This window comes from Oryza glaberrima, chromosome 10 (genome assembly GCF_000147395.1).
Source record: "Oryza glaberrima chromosome 10, OglaRS2, whole genome shotgun sequence".
Classification (NCBI taxonomy): Eukaryota; Viridiplantae; Streptophyta; class Magnoliopsida; order Poales; family Poaceae; genus Oryza; species Oryza glaberrima.
In genome coordinates, this window is record NC_068335.1 from 11256472 (window position 1) to 11279089 (window position 22618).

The 22618-nt window shown below is 38.6% G+C and overlaps 2 protein-coding genes across 3 annotated transcripts; one reads left to right on the top strand and one right to left on the bottom strand.

Annotated features, from left to right (window-relative positions):
• Positions 1–768: 768 nt before the first annotated feature.
• LOC127752451 (inositol-3-phosphate synthase 1) lies at positions 769–5962 on the top strand. Its single transcript, XM_052277820.1, has 10 exons — positions 769–1022; positions 1220–1288; positions 1997–2132; positions 2698–2945; positions 3395–3621; positions 3731–3846; positions 3941–4117; positions 4479–4667; positions 4774–4836; positions 5259–5962. Exons 1-10 carry the CDS (start codon positions 838–840, stop codon positions 5376–5378), a joined length of 1530 nt encoding a protein of 509 aa, XP_052133780.1. The 5' UTR covers positions 769–837; the 3' UTR covers positions 5379–5962.
• LOC127752452 (probable protein phosphatase 2C 71) lies at positions 4708–10787 on the bottom strand. 2 transcript variants are annotated; one of them, XR_008012362.1, is made up of 10 exons: positions 10524–10787; positions 10037–10437; positions 9136–9197; positions 8789–8858; positions 8459–8546; positions 7148–7317; positions 6891–7034; positions 6674–6802; positions 6258–6594; positions 4708–4853 (listed from the first exon to the last, which is right to left on the bottom strand). XR_008012362.1 is itself a non-coding variant. In XM_052277821.1 (9 exons), the coding sequence occupies exons 1-9, from the start codon at positions 10687–10689 to the stop codon at positions 6427–6429; spliced, it is 1398 nt and encodes a 465-aa protein (XP_052133781.1). In that variant the 5' UTR covers positions 10690–10787; the 3' UTR covers positions 6006–6426. The 2 variants fall into 2 exon arrangements, 1 of the variants encoding a protein (XP_052133781.1); XM_052277821.1 differs by lacking the exon at positions 4708–4853 and having other exon boundaries at positions 6006–6594.
• Positions 10788–22618: the final 11831 nt, after the last annotated feature.

Sequence of the window (22618 nt, forward strand, 5' to 3'; positions counted from 1 at the left end):
CACCCCCGCCGCTCGCTGCCCCTATCTGCTCCTCGTGGCCGGCGGATCTGGGGCCAGCGAGCTCACTGCCGCCGGATCTGGTGGTGCCGCCTCTTGCAGCCGTGGAAGAAAGAGAGGCAATCACTCATCGCCTCTCGTCTTCCTGTTGCCCTGTTGTTTGCTGCACCTCATGGCCGCCATGCATATGCAGTTCGTCGGAGTTCAAGAAGGAGGGCGGTAGTGGCATGCGAGGAAGATGGCGGCGGCGGCGACAGAGAGTGGAGGAAGACGATGGCAGGCCAGGGCTGAGCCTCACCAAACCCTCGTTTTTGCTCGCACGCTCCTGGCCAGGCCGAGTTGTGAAGCTCGATTTGAGCGTTTCTGCTCAGCCTGGCTGAGGAGCTCTTTTTGCATGGGAAGGCCATCCAGACAACCGAAAATTGCATCCACAGATGCGGGCCAAGCCTCATGCAGAGATACAGGTAACCAAACACACCCTATATTTCACGGCGGTGCATACGCCGGGTGTACGGAGAAACCCCTGCGCGGGCCGCAACTGACGGGCCCGCGGCGTGGTGTAGACCGCCCAAGAATTGGTCTATGGATAGAGCGGTGGTCCCTCTCGCTGCGGCACTGCCATTTTCCATATCCACCCTTAGAATCTCCGCAAATTCGCCATCTGGTCCCTCGCATCGCATGGCACCAGCTTCCACCACCGGCGACGCGCCACGTGGACGTCCGGGGACGCTATATAAAGCCGGCGCCCTCGGCCTCCTCCGCGACCCATCCAAACACCCATCCGCCGCCGCTGGCTGAACTCGCGGGTGATCTGATCGGAGCCGGAGGAGGAGGAGGAGGATGTTCGTGGAGGGCTTCAGGGTGGAGAGCCCGCGCGTGCGGTACGGCGACGGGGAGATCGAGTCGGAGTACCGGTATGACACGACGGAGGTGGTGGCGCCGCCGTCGCCGGAGAAGGGGTGGGTCGTCCGCCCCAAGTCCGTCACCTACCACTTCAAGACCACCACCACCGTCCCCAAGCTCGGGTACTACGCATGTATAATTAAACACGAAATGCTAGCTGCTCATCTTTCTTCTCATCTTGTTGATGAGATGAGACGATCGATGGAGAGGAATTTTGAAATTGGGTAGTAGTACCTGTTTGTTTTTCACTTAATTACTTAATTGTGTTCGATTTGATTAACTTTTGGAGTTGTTTATGTATGCAATGGATGAAATGCAGGGTGATGCTGGTTGGATGGGGAGGCAACAACGGCACCACGCTCACGGCCGGTGTCATCGCCAACAGAGAGTAATTAATTAATTAATTAGATAAAATCTTAATTATAACGTTATGTTGAATTGCTCGTTTATCCAGATGTTGTAATTGGATTCTAGTTCATCCACAAAAATGCATGAGTTCATTGCATTATTATTGAATTCCTCACTTGTCAAGAAATGATATGGTGCAGTTGCATTGGATTATGGTTTATCCAAAATAATGCATGCAATGCGTCCTGTCTTTTTTGAATGCCAAGAATGATATGTAGTGTGGCAGAATATGAATTATTCCTCATTTATCCAAAAATGCATGCCTGCCTGCCTGCTTTGGACTGCCAAACAGTGATACTCCTACTATATGTAGTGCAGGGTTCGCAATTCCGGAATGAATTTCGGTCATTTTGGACTCTCTAGATACGAAAAAATTTTGGCTGAAATTTTAATTTTTTTTCACTTTTTTTTTGTGAATTCAGTAATATTTTGTTCTAATTTGACCAACATTTGTTCAAAATTTCGGTATATCAGTGACCTCTGATTGAATCGGCCAAACCGAAAATTTAAACCCTGATGTAGTTTGCAATTAGTGCATAACTATATGAACTCATCATTTATTTATTTATTTAAAAAAATCGTCTCCATGGATCCTGATTGCCAAATTAAAAATGATATAGTGTGCAACTGAATTCCTCATTTATCCCACATGGTTAATTAATTGTTCTAATTTCAAAAAATATTTCAGGGGAATTTCATGGACGACCAAGGAGAAGGTGCACAAGGCCAACTACTTTGGTTCCCTGACACAATCATCCACCATCAGGGTTGGGAGCTACAACGGGGAGGAGATCTATGCGCCTTTTAAGAGCCTTGTACCCATGGTGACCCCATCTTCTCAAATTAACCTTCTACCACTCAGATCATATCATATAATTTCCCCTTTATCTACATTTTCTATCATGAAAAGATATATAAAAAACGACTCTATTTATGGTTTTTGACAATGTAAAAACATTCTGATTATTATACGATGCGCCCATATATATATGGATTTGCGTATGCGAACAATCCAACCTATTTTCCTGTAAGCGATCGGGTCTTATACGTAGTTTATTAAGTGTACTGTATTTCAAAATATTTATTTTTAAATATACAGTCGTATTTCTCACGCTTTTCTTAATTCATTGACACCAAGTTTTTTTTCTTCGTATTCTATTTTCACTCATATTTCTTAGACTATAATAATACCATGATATAACCATATACTAGTCTCTACCTAGCCCTTGAAATTGACCCTATTTTCATAATACAATAAAGAATCGTAATATTTCTGACACTAACTAATTATGTCAATTTGAGATACAAACATACCAGAATTGATGAATCGTAATACTTTGAGACAGGCAGACACTGATGATGATAATTAATTTGATTCGGTTTTTGAAGGTAAACCCAAACGACATCGTGTTCGGTGGGTGGGACATCAGCAGCATGAACCTGGCCGACGCCATGACCAGGGCTCGGGTGCTGGACATCGACCTGCAGAAGCAGCTCCGGCATCACATGGAGTCCATGGTGCCCCTCCCCGGCGTCTACAACCCTGACTTCATCGCCGCCAACCAGGGCTCCCGCGCCAACAATGTCATCAAGGGCACCAAGAAGGAGCAGGTCGAACAGGTCAAGAAGGACATCAGGTAGCTAGTCTCTGAGCTACCAAAATGATATCATCTTGCTTGTTGCCTCCATTTCAGGTTATAAGTTGTTTAATTTGACTTTGGTCAAAGTCAAACTGCTTCAAGTTTAACCAAATTTATACGCAAATATAATATATTTATATTAGCAAATTAGTTTTATTAAATCAATAATTAAATATATTTTTATAATAAATTTATTTTGGGTTGAAAATATTACTATTTTTTCTATAAATTAAGTTGGTCAAACTTGAAACAATTTAACTTTGATCAAAGTTAAAACGACTTATAATCTGGAACGGAGGGAGTAGTAGATTGTATGTGTGTTATTTTCTTATACCAAAACAAGCTATGTGATTTTCTGTTTGACATGAACTGACAAAATTCAGCAAAAGTTTGTATGTACATTAATTTTGGTTTTGATGGACGTGGGTGGGATTTGTTGGTATAAGGGGGTTCAAGGAGAAGAGCAAGGTGGACAAGGTGGTGGTGCTGTGGACGGCCAACACGGAGCGGTACAGCAACGTGGTGGCCGGGATGAACGACACCATGGACAACCTGCTGGCGTCGCTGGACAAGGACGAGCCGGAGATGTCGCCGTCGACGCTCTACGCCATCGCCTGCGTCATGGAGGGCGTCCCCTTCATCAACGGCAGCCCCCAGAACACCTTCGTGCCCGGTGCGCCGCCCGCCGTCTGCTAGCTACATCCTCCATTAACGACGACGACGAGACATTGTTTCATGAATCCCGTTCTTAGGTTGACGATGATGTGCTGATGCATGGACAGGGCTGATCGAGCTCGCCATCAAGAAGAACTCGGTGATCGGCGGCGACGACTTCAAGAGCGGGCAGACCAAGATGAAGTCCGTCCTCGTCGACTTCCTCGTCGGCGCCGGCATCAAGGTATATATGTACATATGATGAACTCCAACTCCGGTGATCGCGATCGATGAAACATGAATTGGTTTGTTGTGCATATGGAAATTGGCAATGGCAGCCGACGTCGATCGCGAGCTACAACCACCTGGGCAACAACGACGGCATGAACCTGTCGGCGCCGCAGACGTTCCGGTCCAAGGAGATCTCCAAGAGTGGCGTCGTCGACGACATGGTCTCCAGCAACGCCATCCTCTACGAGCCCGGCGAGCACCCCGACCACGTCATCGTCATCAAGGTCCGCCCGCCCCCATGCTTGATCCAATTCATTCTTGCAGTAGTGGCACTCATCATGCATATGGTGTGGCTGCTGATTTGGTTGCTGTTTCTATGGATTAATTGTTAATTGCTTTGGCACTCATGCACAGGGTTAGAAATTCCGGAATGAAATTTCTGAAATTCAGTCATTTCGAATCCTCCTATATCATATTATTTCGGCTGAAATTTTTTTTGTTTTTTTAAATTCGGTAATATTTTGTTCAAATTCAAATTTGGTGACCTCCGATAGAATCTGCCAGACCGAAAAATTAAACCCCGCTGATGCACGGTGGCTGATGATTTGGTTGCTGTTTCTATTGAGTAATTGTTAATTGTTGCAGTATATTCCATACGTTGGGGACAGCAAGAGGGCCATGGACGAGTACACCTCGGAGATCTTCATGGGAGGGAAGAACACCATCGTGCTGCACAACACCTGCGAGGACTCGCTCCTCGCCGCGCCCATCATCCTCGACCTCGTCCTCCTCGCCGAGCTCAGCACCAGGATCCAGCTCAAAGCTGAAGGCCAGGTAACAACAGCAATGCAATCACATCTTGCACAGATATTGGAATGGACCCAGTTCATCTCTGACAACGAACTCTCTGAATCTACTGTCCGTTCTGCTCATTGTGCAGGATAAGTACCATTCTTTCCATCCAGTGGCTACCATCCTGAGCTACCTCAGCAAGGCTCCTCTTGTGAGTGCATTCATTTCCTGAAATCAAATGCACTTTTGGCCTGTTAACTTTCTTGCCATTTTAGACCATAACAAATTTTAGCGTTACCAAATTTTAGTAGGATAACAAACTAAATATAAACTTATTATTGCCATCATACCAAAATTTTGTAGTTCCAGAAGTTCTCTCATGAGAACACTACTCAAATTTGACAAACCTCCAAACCAAACACGTTACACATCTAACGCTAGCTACCAAAATTTGATAACATCAAAATGTACCAAAATTTGGTAATTTTGGTAAGGTTGATTTTGACAACAAGTGAACAAGCCCTTCCATTTTCACTTGCAGGAACAAAACAAATTTCTGTTAGTTTCTGTTGCAATGCAATGTGCTGAAAAATCATTTGAAATTGATGAGGAGTTTGGTTGATGAAACTGCAGGTTCCCCCAGGCACACCAGTGGTGAATGCACTGGCCAAGCAGAGGGCCATGCTGGAGAACATCCTGAGGGCCTGTGTTGGACTGGCCCCTGAGAACAACATGATGCTTGAGTACAAGTGATATAGGCCTTGACAGGTCCTCTTATCAGGAGGGATGATGAACAGCAAGTGGTGGAGGAAGGTGACAGTTTTCTTCAACAAGAAAAAGAACAAAAAAAGAGAGAAAATGAGGAACACCTGAAAGAAATAACAAGAGGCCAAGTGGGGAAGCAAATGAAATGATCAAGTGATATTCATTCAGAAAATGGGTGTCATTCACTTGGATCCTCTTAATTGGGGGCATCTATTGACAGTTTGACACTCTGCTCCATGATTTTTTTTCATTTTTTGTTTTTTTAATTGAGATGGAGACTTTTTTCAGCTCTGCTGCTAGTATGCTGTGAGCTGCATGAACATTGGTTAATATTGTGTATGATGATAGGTGAAGCAAGGAACTAGTCGTCTTCTATGCTTATGGATCTATAGTACAAGTTGTCAGTATTACTGTTAAGTCTTATATCTGGAACACTTTTGAATCAAAGAACAGCTTTGGTCCTAGTCTGTATTTATGAGGCCATGTTCTGCTTATCAAAATGCAGCAATTTCCTGTTATTATCCTGTAATTATGCAGATAGTGAAAAAAAGCAACCTTCTTCAACATCTGCATATGCTGTGCAAATTCTGTACTAATGGCTAAAACATCTTGGCATCCATGGGTAAACATCAGGTTAATGTGAAATGAGGTGTGATGGTTACAGTTGCCAGTGCCAGGAGGTGTCTTGCGGCAATTTCCAGTTCATGTCACATAATCAATGTATGTTCCTTTCCTATGCACGGTTGTCTCTCACACACACGGCAGATTTCTTCCACCGGTTTACAACTCGAGCCAAGGATCACAATATTACTTTCCAATGCTAAATTAGCCCAAAAACCGCGAGCAATTCGGCTCAAAGATACTTACACAGGTTAATGGCCTCTTGCTCCTCGCTCACAGATAGTCTTTTTCAGCAGCTGCACTTCTGGTTGTACAATATATTGATGAGTGTGGTGCACCTTGCTAGGAGGCTAGGAGTGCAGCTTCAACCAAACTTGAGAGGGGGACATCATGGATCATGGATGTCTTTTACAATTTAGATTTCGGATTTCCTGACAATGGACACGACGACGGCTATGTCATCGAGTTTGCCCCCGCTGAAACCCAGGTACCCCACTGCAAGAGCAGCATCTGAGAATGGGGTACTTCCGGCTGCAGATCTACCAACTTCCTGCGCCTTGGCAGCCAGGTGTTCGGCAATCTCCTGCAAGTGGAATAGCCATGCAATGATTCAATATTCAGATTCGCTAGGCATTTTATTTATGAGGCAAGTTGATTCTAACCGTTGGTTTGAGATCGGCTTGTAAAGATTTCGAGACCATGGTGGCTACTTCTTGCTCATACACATTGTCAAAAAGACCATCACTTGCTGTTACAATGACATCACCATCCTCCAGCTCAATTGTATAATTCTGAAGGAAAAGGGTAAACAATAATGTTAGTTTTAAATTACTTAATACGATTGCACATGATTTATAGTACAAAGGCTAATCTTTGCACCTGTACAAGTTTCAGGGGATTATCGCCCTTCTCAATTTGCAGTGGAAAGTTGAAACCATAAACCATTGGTTTTGATTTTTGGTACACCTCTCCATTTCTTATCACCAGAAATCCAGAGTCTCCAATATTCGATGCATTGAGGAACTAAAACAATGACAAATGTAGCATTGAGGAACTAAAACAATGACAAATGTAACAATAAATACAGTGCAATTGGTTCATTAGAAACAAGAAGAGTCTTGATCAAAAGAACAGACCTGGCCATCAAAGTGAGCAACCAAAACAGTGGAAGAACCAGGAGAGTGCGCTTCATCTGCAGCCTTGGAAAGAACTTGTTCGGGTTTAATATCTGCAGCGCCTTGATTCTCCATAATGAACTTTTTACAACCATCCATTAGCTCCCTTGCATAAAGCCCTGCATTGATACCTGTTTACAAAAATTATACAACAACTTAGCACTTCAGCATTCCCATGAATAATTATGATACACTAAGAACTTCAGTATGAACATGTATCAGACACATAGTGTTGGCTCAAAATTAACTTTGCAGCTAATAAATAAATGAGTGAATGTTAACATTGGCCCAAGGGTACTACCGATATGAACACATTTTGCCCTCTTACTTGAAGACTTTGTCCAAACCAGGCTGTATGCCTTTCATTCTATATCCATATATAGAGCCTGTGGTAGACCAGTGGCCTGTGTGGGTTGACATTTCAAAAGAATATTCTTCTAAAGAAGGATGTTCCTATTTCTTGTACTAGTAGTAATAAACTTATTCTACAACCTCCATTTGACCATTTCCACATCCATTCTACAGTATTATAGTTCCATTTCTTTTGTGCAAGTCAACTTTTGGTGAAGAGTAGATCCAATACGGGGTGTAAAACAAAAAAACCCATATTCATCTCCCAGCACCTGCTATGGCTATTCAACTCGATGGTTATTGTGTAACCCTGATGGTCTTTGAATTGCCATCATCCTGCTACCAGGCCCACAGGCAGGACACCATTTTCCCATTCCTATGGAGTTTAGAAAGAGAACTATGTCCCTTGTTCCTCAACCATTATTCTTGCTAGTAGTAACTATCTGGCAGTACTTGATATCTTACTGAGCTGGACGTAAAGAAGCTAAAGTTGGTTCGTATTTTCCCACTACGATGTCAAACCCATAAAATACTCAAGGAACCAGAAAGAAAATGAACACTAAAGTATTCTTTAAATACTGAAAAAGTTGCTTTTGGTTAATAACATCATCAGTCAATTAATTTTCACTATAGTAAAAATGTAAAACATGCTTTATATGTCTTGTCCAACATCTATAGACCATAGATGATATAGTCACTAAGTCAATAAAATCTGCCAAGGTCCTTGTGTTTATTTTGTTTAACAAGCAAACATTTCTTGAATTTTCTGATGGATAAGGATTGACTACATGTTTGGAAAACACATTGTCTTCTAAAGTGAGCAGTAACTAAAATTTAAGAATAGAATTGGAATGTGGAAACCTGCGCCTGGAATGGAAAGCCTAGTTCACACTGTTGCACTGAAATATTCATGTGGTTTACCTTCAAATGACCACTGGCCAACTCCATCAGCCACACCAAACCAGCCATCACACGCAATAAAATATGCATCTTCTCCACCTGTTGCTGCCTGGAAAGTTATTCAAACCATAATTGAAGCATCAGGTGAACCATTAGTGTTTCTGACTTACAGTAATAGTGTTATCAAATGGAGTACCAAAGAAAAGTATGTAGAATGTGGAAGCAATAATTAACTGCTTATTTCAGCAAAAGACATACTTTAAATGAATTTGCTTCTGTGATAGGGTCAAGATAGACTAAAGTCCAAAGGTATACTGCATAAAAGAGAACACGTAGCGCAATTATTAGTACCTTAGAAGGATGAGGCAAGATCGCAGCACCTGATGCCAACACAAGCGTTGATGAGGCTACTGGAACCATCCTTTATATGAATTACAACATGACAAAATTATTAAAGCTGTTTTTGGAGGTCCAGGTTTAAAAGCATAAAGACAGGAAAAGCCATAAGATATGTTTGCATGAAAAAGTTGCCTAACTAAATGAAGACAAAATACAGGTCATATCCAGCTTTGTAAGCATCAGATGCGCACAACCATTACTGCACAAACTTGTATGGAAATATATGAGCTATTAATAATTTACTGAATGCCTTTATGATTTGAAACACTTGAAATCGAAGTAAGAAAACAAATTAATACCTATCAGTATTCTTCACCTCTGAAGTGTCCTTTTCCCAATCTACCTTGTTACAAACTTCTTCCTATAGGGAAAAAGAGAGAACATTAGGCCCTCACTTGCACAAATCAAACTAAATACAACCATGCAGTAAATATCTGATAGCACAAGATCTATGCCCCCAAGTACAGATCATATTCACAACAATATTACCATTGTGCGACTAAATTTCTAGAGGCATATACCAAACTCTCAAGGTGTATGTCTGGATCCAGTTTTTATGAAGTGTTGATTTGAAACAGAGGCAGTGTGTTTTAGTATAAGGTATGGTCCCTTACAAGATACTGTCATAGTATAAGGCAGGAGCAGACAAAACAAAAATATCGTGACAACAACAGATGATATACAACATTGATCCCGAGTATGAACAGATGGGGAAAGCGACCACATAACAACTGGCCCTCATCCAAACAAAATTGTTACAGACATCAGTGAGCTGCGGTTATAAAAAAAAAAAAAAGAGGAAACCGAGGGTCCACCAAAATGCTTCAAGTTTCTGACTTTGTGTGTGTCCATGAACTTAGTAAATGATTTACTAGTGCAGGTACCAACAACATGAACTCTTCAATTTACTCCTTGTAAACAGATACTAGTAAACAAATTACAAATCGATTGAAGCATTAACCGAGTCACCCAACCTTGTCAAGAAAAAATTACCATCTTCAATCATTCACAATTGACAGCATCCTTTTTTCAGAAATTAACCATGTTTCACAATTCACAGCATCCATTTTCAGAAAAAAATTACTACAAATATATTTTTCTTGATGAAGGTACGGGTGAAATCGGGTGAGGAATATCAATCAGGGCGTATCGAAATCAGAGGAGTAAAATTGAGCAGGTGAGGGAAGGGGAGAGGCATACCGCCGGTGGCGGCGGGACGGCGAACTCGGCGGGCTGGTCGTCGTCGGCGGCGGTGGAGGCGCTGGACTCGGTGTCGACGTCGGTGTCGGAATCCCGCGCGGTGGAGCCATCCGAGGCCTCCTCCCCCGCATCCTCCAAACCGGAGGTCGCCGTCGCCTCCGCTCCTCCACTCGCCACCACCTCCTCCGCGTCCAAACCCGTCGCCGTCGCCGTCACCTCCCCTTCTCCACCGCCATCCCGGGCCTCAGGTTCAGCAGCTGCGGCGGCGTCACCGTCGAGCCCTGATTCGACGACGGCCGCGGCCTCGGGAGCCACGGCGTCCGCCCGCCGCTGCTGCTGCTCCTCGTCGTCGTCGTCCCGGGGGCGCGCGAAGCGGAAGACGATGCTCCCGTCGGCGAGCTCTGGGCGGGAGCAAGAGAGAGAGACAAGTGAGACCGAGAGCGGCAGAGACGCTAGCTGCTAGGCTGCTGCTGCTGCTACTGCTTACCGGTGGAGGAGTGGAGGTCGGGGGCGGCGCGGCAGGCGGTGGCGGTGGAGTGGGGGCGGCGGTGGTGGCGAGGGGAGGGGGAGACGGGGAGGGGCGGGGGAGGGGGAGGGGCGAGCTTGCAGGGGCGCAGGTCGAGCAGCCCCGCCGCCAGCGGCAGCTCCGCCATGGCTCACCTCGAGCAAGCAAAGAGAGATTTGAAAATGGAGATGAGCTCGAGAGAGAGGAGGAGGAGACGAGGTTTTTTGGGCTGGAGTAGTAGTGGTGGGAGTGAAGAGATTAGCGTTGGTTTCTAGGCGAGGAGGAATGAGATTATTATGAGAAGGGGTAAGGAAACAAACAAGGAGGGAAGGGGACACTGGGGGGTGGGCCCGGGGTGGAGTAATGGTGAGTTAATCTGGGTGGTTAACGGTGCAACATAAAGAAATGGGTTTGGACGGTGGTGCTAATTGTGTGGTCGTTATTTTTGCATTTACCCACCGGTAACTCCGTCGCAAAGGTTCATCCTACAAACACAGCCTCCTACTAATTGGCTATAAATAAACCCTAACCTGTATAAAGGTATATACTCGCACACACTATCCTATATATTCCTACTACACATATCTTGTACAAGAAAAATAGAATCACAGGAAACAGGAATAGAAAATTAGAAGAATAAAAAAACACATAGGAGTAAGTAAAAAACAGAGGATTATAAAACACAGAATAAATACATGAATGATCGTTCGATTAAACCACACAAAAATATAGAAATAATCATTTGATTGGACCACTGGAAAACACAGGATAAACACATAAATAATCGTTTGGTCGAACAACACGGAAAATACAGGAATGATCATTTGATTGGACCACAGGAATTAGATGAGAGATAGAATCAGGAAAATTTTCAAGAGGTTGGAACTCTGGCTAAATTTATTTGAAAATCTCTATAGGATTGTCCATTACATAGGAACTAGCATGGTGGTCCGCGCAGATTGCGTGGCTAGTATCATTATATTTTCTCTCATATAATAGCATATATGTTTTTTATTATATTATTCAAATATATTAAAATGACAACATAATTTTAAATTTTACAATTTACAAAACTACTAATGTGTAATATTCATATTGTATTTTATATACGTGTTAGTTATTAATTATTTTTAATATCAAATTTTAGTTATTTGTAAATTATATATATTCCTATATGGACTCTAGACTCGTCTTTTAATATATTTTTTAGTTTCGAATTTTCTATAAAGTGTATTTCTATATAGACTCTATACTCTTCTTCCAACATTATTTATTTTTATTTCTGAATTTTTATTATTTCTAATTGTATTTCTATGTGGACTCTAAACTCATATTTCAATATTCTTTAATTTTTAATTTCGAATTTCAGTTACTTCTAAATTGTATTCCTATATTGACTTTAAATTCTTCTTCCCATGTTTTTCTTAATTTCAAATTTTAGTTATTTGTAAATTGTATTTTTATACGGGCTCTAAACTCTACTTTTAATTTTATTATATTTATATCAAATTTTAGTTAGTTTTAAATTCCTATATGGACTCTATACTCTACTTCTAATATTCTTTATTTTTAATTCTGTATTTCAGTTATTTCCTAATTGTATTTCTATATGGACTCTATACTCTACTTCTAATATTCCTTATTTTTAATTCCGAATTTCAGTTATTTCCTAATTGTATTTCTATATGGACTTTATACTCTACTTCTAATATTCCTTATTTGTAATTCCGAATTTCAGCTATTTCCTAATTGTATTCTATATGGACTCTATACTCTACTTCTAATATTCCTTATTTTTAATTCCGAATTTCAGCTATTTCCTAATTATATTTCTATATGGACTCTATACTCTACTTCTAATATTCCTTATTTTTAATTTTGAATTTCAGTTATTTCCTAATTGTATTTATATATGGACTCTATACTCTACTTCTAATATTCCTTATTTTTAATTTTGAATTTCAGTTATTTCCTAATTGTATTTCTATATGGACTCTAGTCTCCTCTTCTAATATTCCTTATTTTTTAATTCCGAGTTTCAGTTATTTCTAAATTGTATTTCTATATGGACTCTAGTCTCCTCTTCTAATATTCCTTATTTTTTAATTCCGAATTTCAGCTATTTCTAAATTGTATTTCTATATGGACTCTGTCTTTTCTTTTTCTCCGATTAATGTGAGAATTTCTAGGCCATGAGAGCGAACGTGAAGGCTCCTTTTTCTACTCCTTTAATAATATAATAGATTCCAAAACATATGATATGATTTAATCATTTCTTTAAAAGGTCTTTATAGTAAATTTTCCTATATAATTAAAATTCTCTAAAATTTCTATGTTTTTCCTTCAAATCAAAGGGACCCTTCAAATTAATAAAGTCATCATGAACGCTGCATTATCGAATGGTACATCACCTACTTATAAAAAATAGTCATAAATATGAGTATCCGTATTAAATATAGGACATAAACCTGAATGGACTGATTTCACCACAAGCAACCTAACTAATTGAGCTACGGTCAATTTGTAATTGGAGATAATATTTGACGTTGAGCATATGATTTGATGAAAAATGTTCAAACTTTGATGTTACTTTTATATCGAAATAAGTTTATAAAACCTACATGTTTTTCTAGGACTAAGACCTATATATTATTGTGTTTTTCATGGTAAATCTAGACAGATCATTTTGTATTTTTATAATCTACGGGGCTAAAAGTTTATCTCAAAATCGTCCTAAACATTAAATATATATGCTTGGAGCCTTAGAGGTAGTATAATTTTCATAAAATTCCTGATTCCAAACTAGTAGTAGTGCTACTACTCAAATTGTTTCTCCAAGTGTCATGTCAATGGGTGGTGTTGATACTAGCTAGACTCGCCAAACCTACGCATGGTCTCTACTTAGGTTGAGAGAAAAAGCATTTTTCCCGACGTAAGGGTCTTCTTTTCGCAAATGAACATGACTAGCCAAATGGCTTTCTTTACTGTTACTCTTGATGCACCCCAATAACTACTGTATAGCTAGATTTTGTCGAATTTCACGTCAGCTGGTTTGGCTTGTTTTCCAACTATGGCTAGCCTAACATCACCCCTGTCACACACAAGATGTTACCCCCACCCTACGGCCAGTTGTCTATTTTGTCATATGCAATTTTTAGCCCCGTCTCTCCTCTCCATGACAAACGGCATGAGGAGAGTGATAATAACATATTCCGTTGGTTTCATATTATAGGTCGCTTTAAGTTTTTTCCTATTTGTAAGTTTAAGTAAGTTTATAGAAAAAACATTTTAAACACCAAATCATTTTCATTAAATCTAGCACGGAATATATTTTGGTAATATGTTTGTTTTGTGTTAAAAAATGCTTCTATATTTTTCTGTAAACTTAATCAAATGTAAAAAAGTTTGACTAAGAAAAAAATCAAAACAACTTATAATATGAAACGGGAAAGTACTAAGATAATGGTAGACAAAATCAGATCTTCTGACGCATTGTCACCATGATGTCGTAGCTGACATGTGGACTCTAGACGATTGGTCTCACATGTCAATGACCATATCACCTATAGGATGAATATCATGTTCATCGAAGGACTTATGAATACTGTATTAGGATTATGGGCAAGGAAAATGCTCTGGTACTATGTAGCATATATGACTATAAGAATTTTATAGCTAATTATAAATCTAGTTCATAAGAAAAAACAATATATGTACCGATAGATATTGGTAATTTGGTACATAGCCATATTATAATACATATATGCATTATGATTTATTCATTTAATACCCAGATAAATAAAAAACACAATAAATATAGGCATTTACTTTTTTTTATCATACATAAATAAAAAAACCGTGTTCATTTCTTTATGTAACACTTTCTTCCAATTTGTTTCATATTTTAGGTTACCTTTTTCATTTTAAAAATTCTCCTATAATCTAAATAAAACTTTTAGTAAATTTCACAAAACTACATGTACTTTTAGAGGTGAAAACGGAGTGGATTCAGACGTATAGTGGTCATACCATATCTTAAACCATATTTTTTAAGCGGATTCGGAGTGGGTGCAGATAGTGTACGGATGCGGAGCGGATTGTTTCGGATGTCGGAAATGATGCGGATTCGGTTCGGAAACGGATTAAATTTATCGGATGTTGCGTGTGTAATACAACATCGAGTTAGCAATGCAAAGAACAATAATACAATAATCAATAAACGATCCATCGTAATAATTATGTGCTTAAGTGTTAAACAGCATGAATATATGATGTTCATAATATAAAATTATAGCTACGCAAGTGTGACATGAAACGGTGAAAGTCTCAGACTAAGAAATCTAGGTTAATTGATGGGTTAGGCTATTGGATGGACCAACTTATGTTATATGCTATAGATAAAGTGGTTACTTGTGTTGATAATTTTGGATTATCCGGCAAACGGTCTATCGAATAATCCGATGAAAATATCGGATAATTAGTATCCGCCGGATTTTAGAGATACCATATCCTTATCCGCATCCACATTCATATCCGCTGGATATCTAAAAGACCATACCATATCCTCGTTTCAGACGGATTCGGAGCAGATCGGATCGGATATTATCCGATCCGTTTTCACCCCTAGGTACTTTGGTCAAATTACCACAAAACTATAAATTTAACATGATATATTACAAATTTACATATTTAACGCTAAATTTGTCATAGAACTGTAGACTTAAGGTAGAATATCGTAAAACTACAGATTTAATAACAAAATTATCACAAAACTATATGCTGAATATCAATTTAATCACAAAAATTGGACATTTATAACTCAAAAATAAAATTAATGCTACGGATTTAAACCCCAAAATCTGTAGTTTTATGATAATTTTATTGTTAAATATATAGTTTTGCAATACTTAGACTTAAACCTGTAGTTTTGTGATAAATTTATTATTAAATATGTAGTATGACAATTTGAACAAAGTGCCTGTAGCTTTGTGGAATTTACTCTACGGATTTAGGTTACCTAGTTCTTTTACAACATATGTTGCTTCCTACGTGCACCCTGGTGTTGGCCGGCATGCATCTTTGATGTTGATGGGTGGTGGATACCTTTAATCTCCTTTCATTTTAGGTCCTGTTTGGTTCACGGGACAAAAAGTTTTGGCGTGTCACATCGGATATACGGGCACATATTTAAAGTATTAAACATAAACTAATAATAAAAAAAATTACAGGTTCCGCCTGTAAAGTGCGAGATAAATTTATTAAGCCTAATTAATTTGTCATTATCAAATGTTTACTGTATCACCACATTGTCAAATTATGGAGCAATTAAGCTTAAAAATTCCTTTCGCAATTTACACGTAATCGGTGTAATTAGTTTTTTTTCTATATGTAATACTCTATGTATGTGTCCAAATATTCGATATGATAGGGTGAAAAGTTTTTGTTTACTCCCTCTGTCCCATAATGTTGCAACCTAGGATGGGTACGAATCTGGACATGCCTCATGTCTAGATTCATAGTCCTAGGATGAGGCATGTCCAAATTCGTAGTCCTAAGATGGGTCTCATCCTATCCTAGGTTGCAATATTATGGGACGGAGGGAGTAGAAACTAAACAAGGCCCTAGTGGCCAGCCACTCAGGTGCCGGTGCCTAGCAAGCATTGACTACATACATAGGGTTGGGAAGGAGGTCGCCATGTATGTCATTAACACCCAAAATCCTAATAATAAAGGGTCACTATTTGCTAATTAATCTGAGAAAAGGTGTGGATGTCATCATGCGTTGTTTTATGTATGTAGTTAATGACCGACTTTAAAGTACCCTTTAGACCGGGTTATGTTTGGTTCCGATATATTTATTAGATTGCAAAATGACAAAACAAAGCCAAATCAAAGAGCGGAGCTATAGTGCAAGAGGGGATGCCTACAACTCGGTCAAGAAAATTTTTTAACTATAATTTACCTGTTTTTCATTATATGCGTATCCTTCTAATGCAAACTTAGTCATCCATATCAGCTTAAACTTATCCAAAGCAGAGTAAAGTTTGCGGGTGACACCCCCTCAATATTTTTTTTAAACTACCCCTCGATTTCATATACAACAAAAAAGATTACAACCCTACCATTACAAGAAAAAAACCAAATAAACATATGTTAAAATAGAATAATGATGCTGCACCTCATAAAACACTGAAGATATGTGAGCTGTAGAGTGCAGCCACAGCGCTGGCAACTCTGGTATGTAAGAAAAAAAATACATTAATAAATATCGGTCACCATTTTTATTTCTTCTTACAGAACAGCCGACCGATGTCGTCAAACAAGTCAAACAAGTCGACGACCTGAATCCGCACTGCCAATTGAATTATCAACAAACTAGAAATTAAACAATCTTAATTGATGAGTGATGACATTGTGAACGGGATAACCTTAAAAAGAACGAGTAAGGCCCTGTTTCTTTCAGCTTGGGATTATTATAATCCAGATTATTGGGAGTAAGCTGAAAGAAACAGACAACTTATTGAAGTAGCTTATTATAATCTGATAAGCTCTTTTAGGTGAGCTTTTTCTAGATTATTGGATGAAAAATTACCCACCATGTCACCCCACTCCCTCTTTAGACTGGCAAACCCAATAATTTAGGCTCTAATAATCTATGAAAGAAACAACTAACCGCTTATTCTACTACAGATTATAACAATCTAGCTTATAGTAATCTGACTCAATAATCTAGATTATAATAATCCCAAGCTGAAAGAAACAGGGCCTAAAAGACTCTAAACATAACTCTATAAACTTCATAAAAGATAAATCCTAGACTACTAATACTCAATAGATTTTTTTCCTACAAAAACTTTATTGGAAAAACTACAAACTTAGTAGAACTTAGGCTGAGTTCTTTCTTCACTTTCCCAACTCACGCCTCTCGTTTTCTGCATGCACGTTTTTTAAACTACTAAATGATACGATTTTTTGCAAAATTTTTCTAGACGGAAGTTGTTTTTAAAAATTATATTAATCCATTTTTAAAATTATTTTAGCTAATACTTAATTAATTTACATTAATAAACCATCAGTTTTTCCTTGTGAGACTAAACTCTACCTCCCGAACAGAGCCCAAGATGGATTGAGAGATGGCATGCTTCCCTCTTGCCTCTAGCAAGAACGCCCAAGGCAGAGGATGGGATAAACGGATCGAAATGGTGACAAAAAGTTTCGAGACGAGTTGCGACCTTGGTAATTTCGTATGAATCGTATATAGACGAGAAAATTTGTTTTTTAAAAAAAATCTCATTTTCCATTGCTCTAATCGAAATTCGATAATCACGTCTATAGTGGTCCTACTGTGCGAAAATTAATCATAGAGATGCAACCAGTCATTAACCAAGATAAATTGCAAATGATACGGATTCATCAATATGTGATGTGCAACACACACCACCCACCTCCAGGTAGGCCCGGCCCCCACGAGCCTGATGCTACTGATTATTAAGAATAGAGTTGACAAGATCCTTATCTGTTTGGATATATGCCCTAACCTTCGAAGCAAGAACATAATCTATTCCACGTAGCAAATCATTTTTATTCCAGGGACAATGATGATATCTCTTTCTTTTCAGTATTTCTGATCTACACTAGAAGATTAAATACGAACAATTTTGATTTGATTTGGACGGCCCCTATTTAATTTGGCTCTGGAACTGTGTTAAATAGTACCGTAGTATGAAAAATATACGGGATCTTTTAATGTGGTCGATCTGTGAGGTTCTTTGAAAAGGTTTTTATTAGAAAGAGAACACAACGGGACAGAAATTTTTTCAGAAACATAGTACAAACATATACGCTCTCCAGAAGACTAGGCCGGTATATCTTGAAATTGATGGAGTCACTATGGATGCCTCGCTAGATATCGACTAGTATGTCACCTAGCATTGAAAGAATAATTAGTAGTAAATACGACCACCAGTCAAATCTATAATTTGAATCTGGGTGGGCTGGTTCTACCGCGAGCAAACTAACCAGCTGAGCTACGCGCACTTCGCAGCTGAAACGGAAAATTATGGAGCAAATTTTATTATCGGTGCTAATTAATGACAAGACTGATCGTATGTGTGCTGATGTAAGACTAAAAACACATTAATTAAAATAATCAAGATGGGAAAGCCTATATGTATGGATGCTCTTAATTTGGTTTGATGTCTTGGTAGCTGGTTGCTGGTAGATTTGAGTTGATAGAGTGCCAGGAAAATTCGGATCATCTCAAGATCAATGATAAGTTGGTTTGAATATCCTTTGCACAGTGACACTCTAAAAGTGACCTTTTTGCCAATAATTGCTGGGCAAAGACAAGATAACTAGGACTCCCTCCGTACTCATAAAGAAAGTCATTTAGGAAAATGTTTAAGTCAAATCTTGAGAATATAAATCATGAATAACTCTTAAATTATTGAGTTTGAAAATGTAAAAATTATATGAATAGATTTATCTTGAAAAATACTTTCATAAAAGTATACATATATCACTTTTTCAATAAATATTTTAAACAATAAGTCAAAGTTGTGTTTTGGAGACCGTGTCGCTGTCTTAAACGACTTTCTTTATGAGTATGGAAGGAGTACTCATAACAGGGCTCCTATTGAGGTTTGTACTGATACCTCCTGTTGATAACCTAGAGAGATCGTGTATGCATGTTTCTGAAATTGTAATTTAGGCAATCTTCACTCTTTTTAAAAAATAACAGCCTTGCTAAGAAGAGTGACAGCCATAATTTAGATAATCTTCAACCAAAAGATATAATTTTTACAATTTTTTACTAGCTTGATCATGAATATGACCAATTAAGTTTTCTTTAGTCACATTACTGCCTACATTTTTTTGTCGACCATAACTCTTAGGCTGCATTTGTTCCTTTTTGTTGGCAACTAATCTCTCGCGCAAGTAAAACAGAATGACTCATTAGCACATGATTAATTAAGTATTAGCTAATATTTTAAATTAATGGATTAATATGATTTTTTAAAATAACTTTTATATAATTTTTTTTTTCAAATACAGGAGTATAATTTAGCGGTTTGAAAAACGTACGCGCGAAAAACGAGGGATGTGAATTGGGATTCAACTTAAGAACACAACCTAGTACCTATCAGTGCCTTCCTTCAAAGACTTTAGTACTTCTTTTCTAGTTTCAATACAACCTTTTGTGATATCCAGGATTTTTAGATAATGGAAATGTATATTACAATACCGAGACATGTATATATATACCTCTCAATACCTCCTAGCCAATAGGACAATAGAGTATTTCTCTATTGCATCCTCTCAATAAGGACCGTAATTACTCTCTTGCAAGTTTAGTATCACTATCTTTTGTTTTGATTCATCTAGATCTGAATTATAAATAGGTCCTTGGAAAGTTACAACTCACCTTAGTGAAGTTACAGCTCACCTTCACCAGTCTCCCGGAGCAAGAAGTTATTAATTATTATTGCAATTGACATGGTCCATGTGTAAGAGAGTACCTAACCATTAATCTCTCAAAGCCTATGCATTAACAAATTCCTCGATCTACATATTACTAACAAATTAATCGCACATCACATCATCCACTCTGCATATAATTGACCCCTTTTACGGATCACTGCATGCTGGTGATATTTTTTGCCACTTTTGAAAGTTTTTTGTTGTTGATAATTAATTATTGAGTTAATCCAAAAGCTCAAATTGATTGATGACCAGGCAATCCAAGTGTACTGGAGTACATCAGTAATGACTTTCCCCTAGAGTCAATAATCTCAGCCGTCCAAATGAACAATCGAATTGCTTGAAAATGTGCAGTACACAAGGCAAGCTGTAATCACTTTTTTTTTCCTTAAAAAGTTTTTGTGATGTAATGGAGCACCTCCCCATGTGCTAATCGCCATGGTTTAAGCACCGGGTTTTACGCTAATTGAGGTGGTGCGCCCCAATTAGTTGTCATAATCATTATCATAATCACTAAATTAACCTCTGCGAGTTGTGTGAAACGCAAAGACAAGAGGAGGAATACACTACATATCTGAGTCAGAATAAACTATATGTGATCAGTGGGGGTGCACTCTGGAAGCACTACTAGTGTATAGTATACATATATAGTTTTATGTAATGTTTGGATATGTAGCTAGCTAGCAAAGCAACAAGTTATCATCAATCCACTTACATCTGACACCCCCCCCCTAACCAACATGCCACTTCTATTCTTTTCTTCTCTTGTCTCACTATGATTCTGAATGTTTTCTTCTTCTTTTGTCTCATTGTGTTTCTGAATGTGTTCTCAATTTCTCACTGTGTGTTCTGAATGATCTCTCTGAACTCCGATCCACCCATTTTTCAGTGCTTGGTGGATTTATGATTTTTATGATCCTCGAAAAATAATACACTATAATGTTAAATTATGGTATCGCTCAGTATCTCAACACCAAAAAAATATCAAGAGAAGAGGATGTGTTTAAAGAAAAATATGGTAACATCTACATGTCTCAGTATTTGGAACGGGTGGTAAGAGGATGTTTTAACATGGGAGCAGTCTAATCTACGGATTGATGATTCTTAGTATTTCTTGGACATTTTTTTATTATAAAAACTAGCATGCAGGGTGTGCGTCTGGTTGTGTGCATCTAAGTTATGTCCTTAGTATTTCTCAACATTGTTTTATAATTTTGATGTAAATGATTGACAAAAAACTTCCATGTTTTTTTTAAAAAAAAATCTGTAAAACGCCTCGTATCTGAATGGAAGGTATGCAACCAAGAGTTCGGTGCTGAAACAAAGCTGAAGGGATGCAAATTTCACAATTTCACGCGAATTAAGATTTATCAATTAATCTCATTCTTGTCTGGTACGAAAAGTCAAAAAGTGCGAAAAGAAAAAAGAGCAAAAAATTTGCCGTACAGACAAATTAATCCATGAGCACAATGCAGAGCATGCATATGCATGTGAGTGAGCATTTACAAGTGCACTTTTTGTTCGTTGTGGAGGAGGAGTGAAGGACCGGAGGGAGGACCTGATCTTGCTTGGAAAGTTGGATAAAGATGTTGGATCTCAGATCTTGGATAATGCTGTCTCATATGGCTTCAAATTCATGCGTCCTGCTCCTCCCTACACATGGCAATTCTCAAGGAAAAAAGTTTCCAACTCCTACACATGGCGATCACATGGAGATATATACATTTGCAAAATTTTGAGAAATTCTGCATGATATATTAACTTATAACGTCAAGCTAATGGCAAATTGCCGAGATGGTTTCCTGAAATTTTGCCCCATTGCGCATTCCGAAATGTTTTTTACAAGGTGTACTGTTCAGTAACTCTTGGTGATAACTTTTGTAACAAATCCAACTCGATTTTTTTTTTGAGACGAATCAAACTCGAATTTGAATTTGTTCATGGAACCCATTATTTCTGCAGCTTTGCTTTCCAGAAAGAAGTACACACAGATAGAGTAAGATTTAACTTCTGCAGATTGTTAATTTGGTTTGTCTGTTTCTAATAATCAGTGTTTTGTTTGATTGTTTCCTTCGACGCGAGTGGACGCATATGATGCAGGCCTAACTATGTTCAATGTTCCAATAAATTAAGCACTTTTTAATCAAAGCTGGTCGGCCGGGGACGGAAGACAAAAATTTTATGTTTGAATAGGATCCAAAGTACAATCATAATTGCTCATATGTTCACAAGATTTTGTAACCAAAAGGTTAACATCAACCAAATTCAACTCCATAAAGTAGCACTAAGGATAACACCAAGGATATATAAATTATTAGCACATATATAGTATGGATGGCACATCAATTTGTGCGTTGAATATGCTTTGATGTTGACAAAAGGATGAGTTAGAAGATAACGTTTTTGTATGCATGAGTGGGCATCTTAATTCATATTGGTTGGAATTTTTGGCTCTAGTGGCACAAGGCATGCTTCATAGTGACTTCAATTGTTCTATTGGGGGCGTGAGAAAAGCCCAATGGATAAAAAGGTTCTCTCCCCACTCGCAATAGGTAGTAGAATATTTGTTTTATTAGAAGAGAACCCACAATTTTCAT

What these genes read in the sequence shown, in the direction of transcription:
- LOC127752451 (XM_052277820.1), top strand. Translation starts at nt 838, where the DNA reads ATGTTCGTGGAGGGCTTCAGGGTGGAGAGCCCGCGCGTGCGGTACGGC. An exon ending in CAGGTCAAGAAGGACATCAG is followed by an intron (nt 2,946 to 3,394) that starts GTAGCTAGTCTC and finishes TGTTGGTATAAG; the next exon opens with GGGGTTCAAGGAGAAGAGCA. An exon ending in ACCTCAGCAAGGCTCCTCTT is followed by an intron (nt 4,837 to 5,258) that starts GTGAGTGCATTC and finishes ATGAAACTGCAG; the next exon opens with GTTCCCCCAGGCACACCAGT.
- LOC127752452 (XM_052277821.1), bottom strand. Translation starts at nt 10,689, where the DNA reads ATGGCGGAGCTGCCGCTGGCGGCGGGGCTGCTCGACCTGCGCCCCTGC. An exon ending in ATCCCCTGAAACTTGTACAG is followed by an intron (nt 6,803 to 6,890) that starts GTGCAAAGATTA and finishes CTTTTCCTTCAG; the next exon opens with AATTATACAATTGAGCTGGA. An exon ending in AAGCCGATCTCAAACCAACG is followed by an intron (nt 6,595 to 6,673) that starts GTTAGAATCAAC and finishes TTCCACTTGCAG; the next exon opens with GAGATTGCCGAACACCTGGC.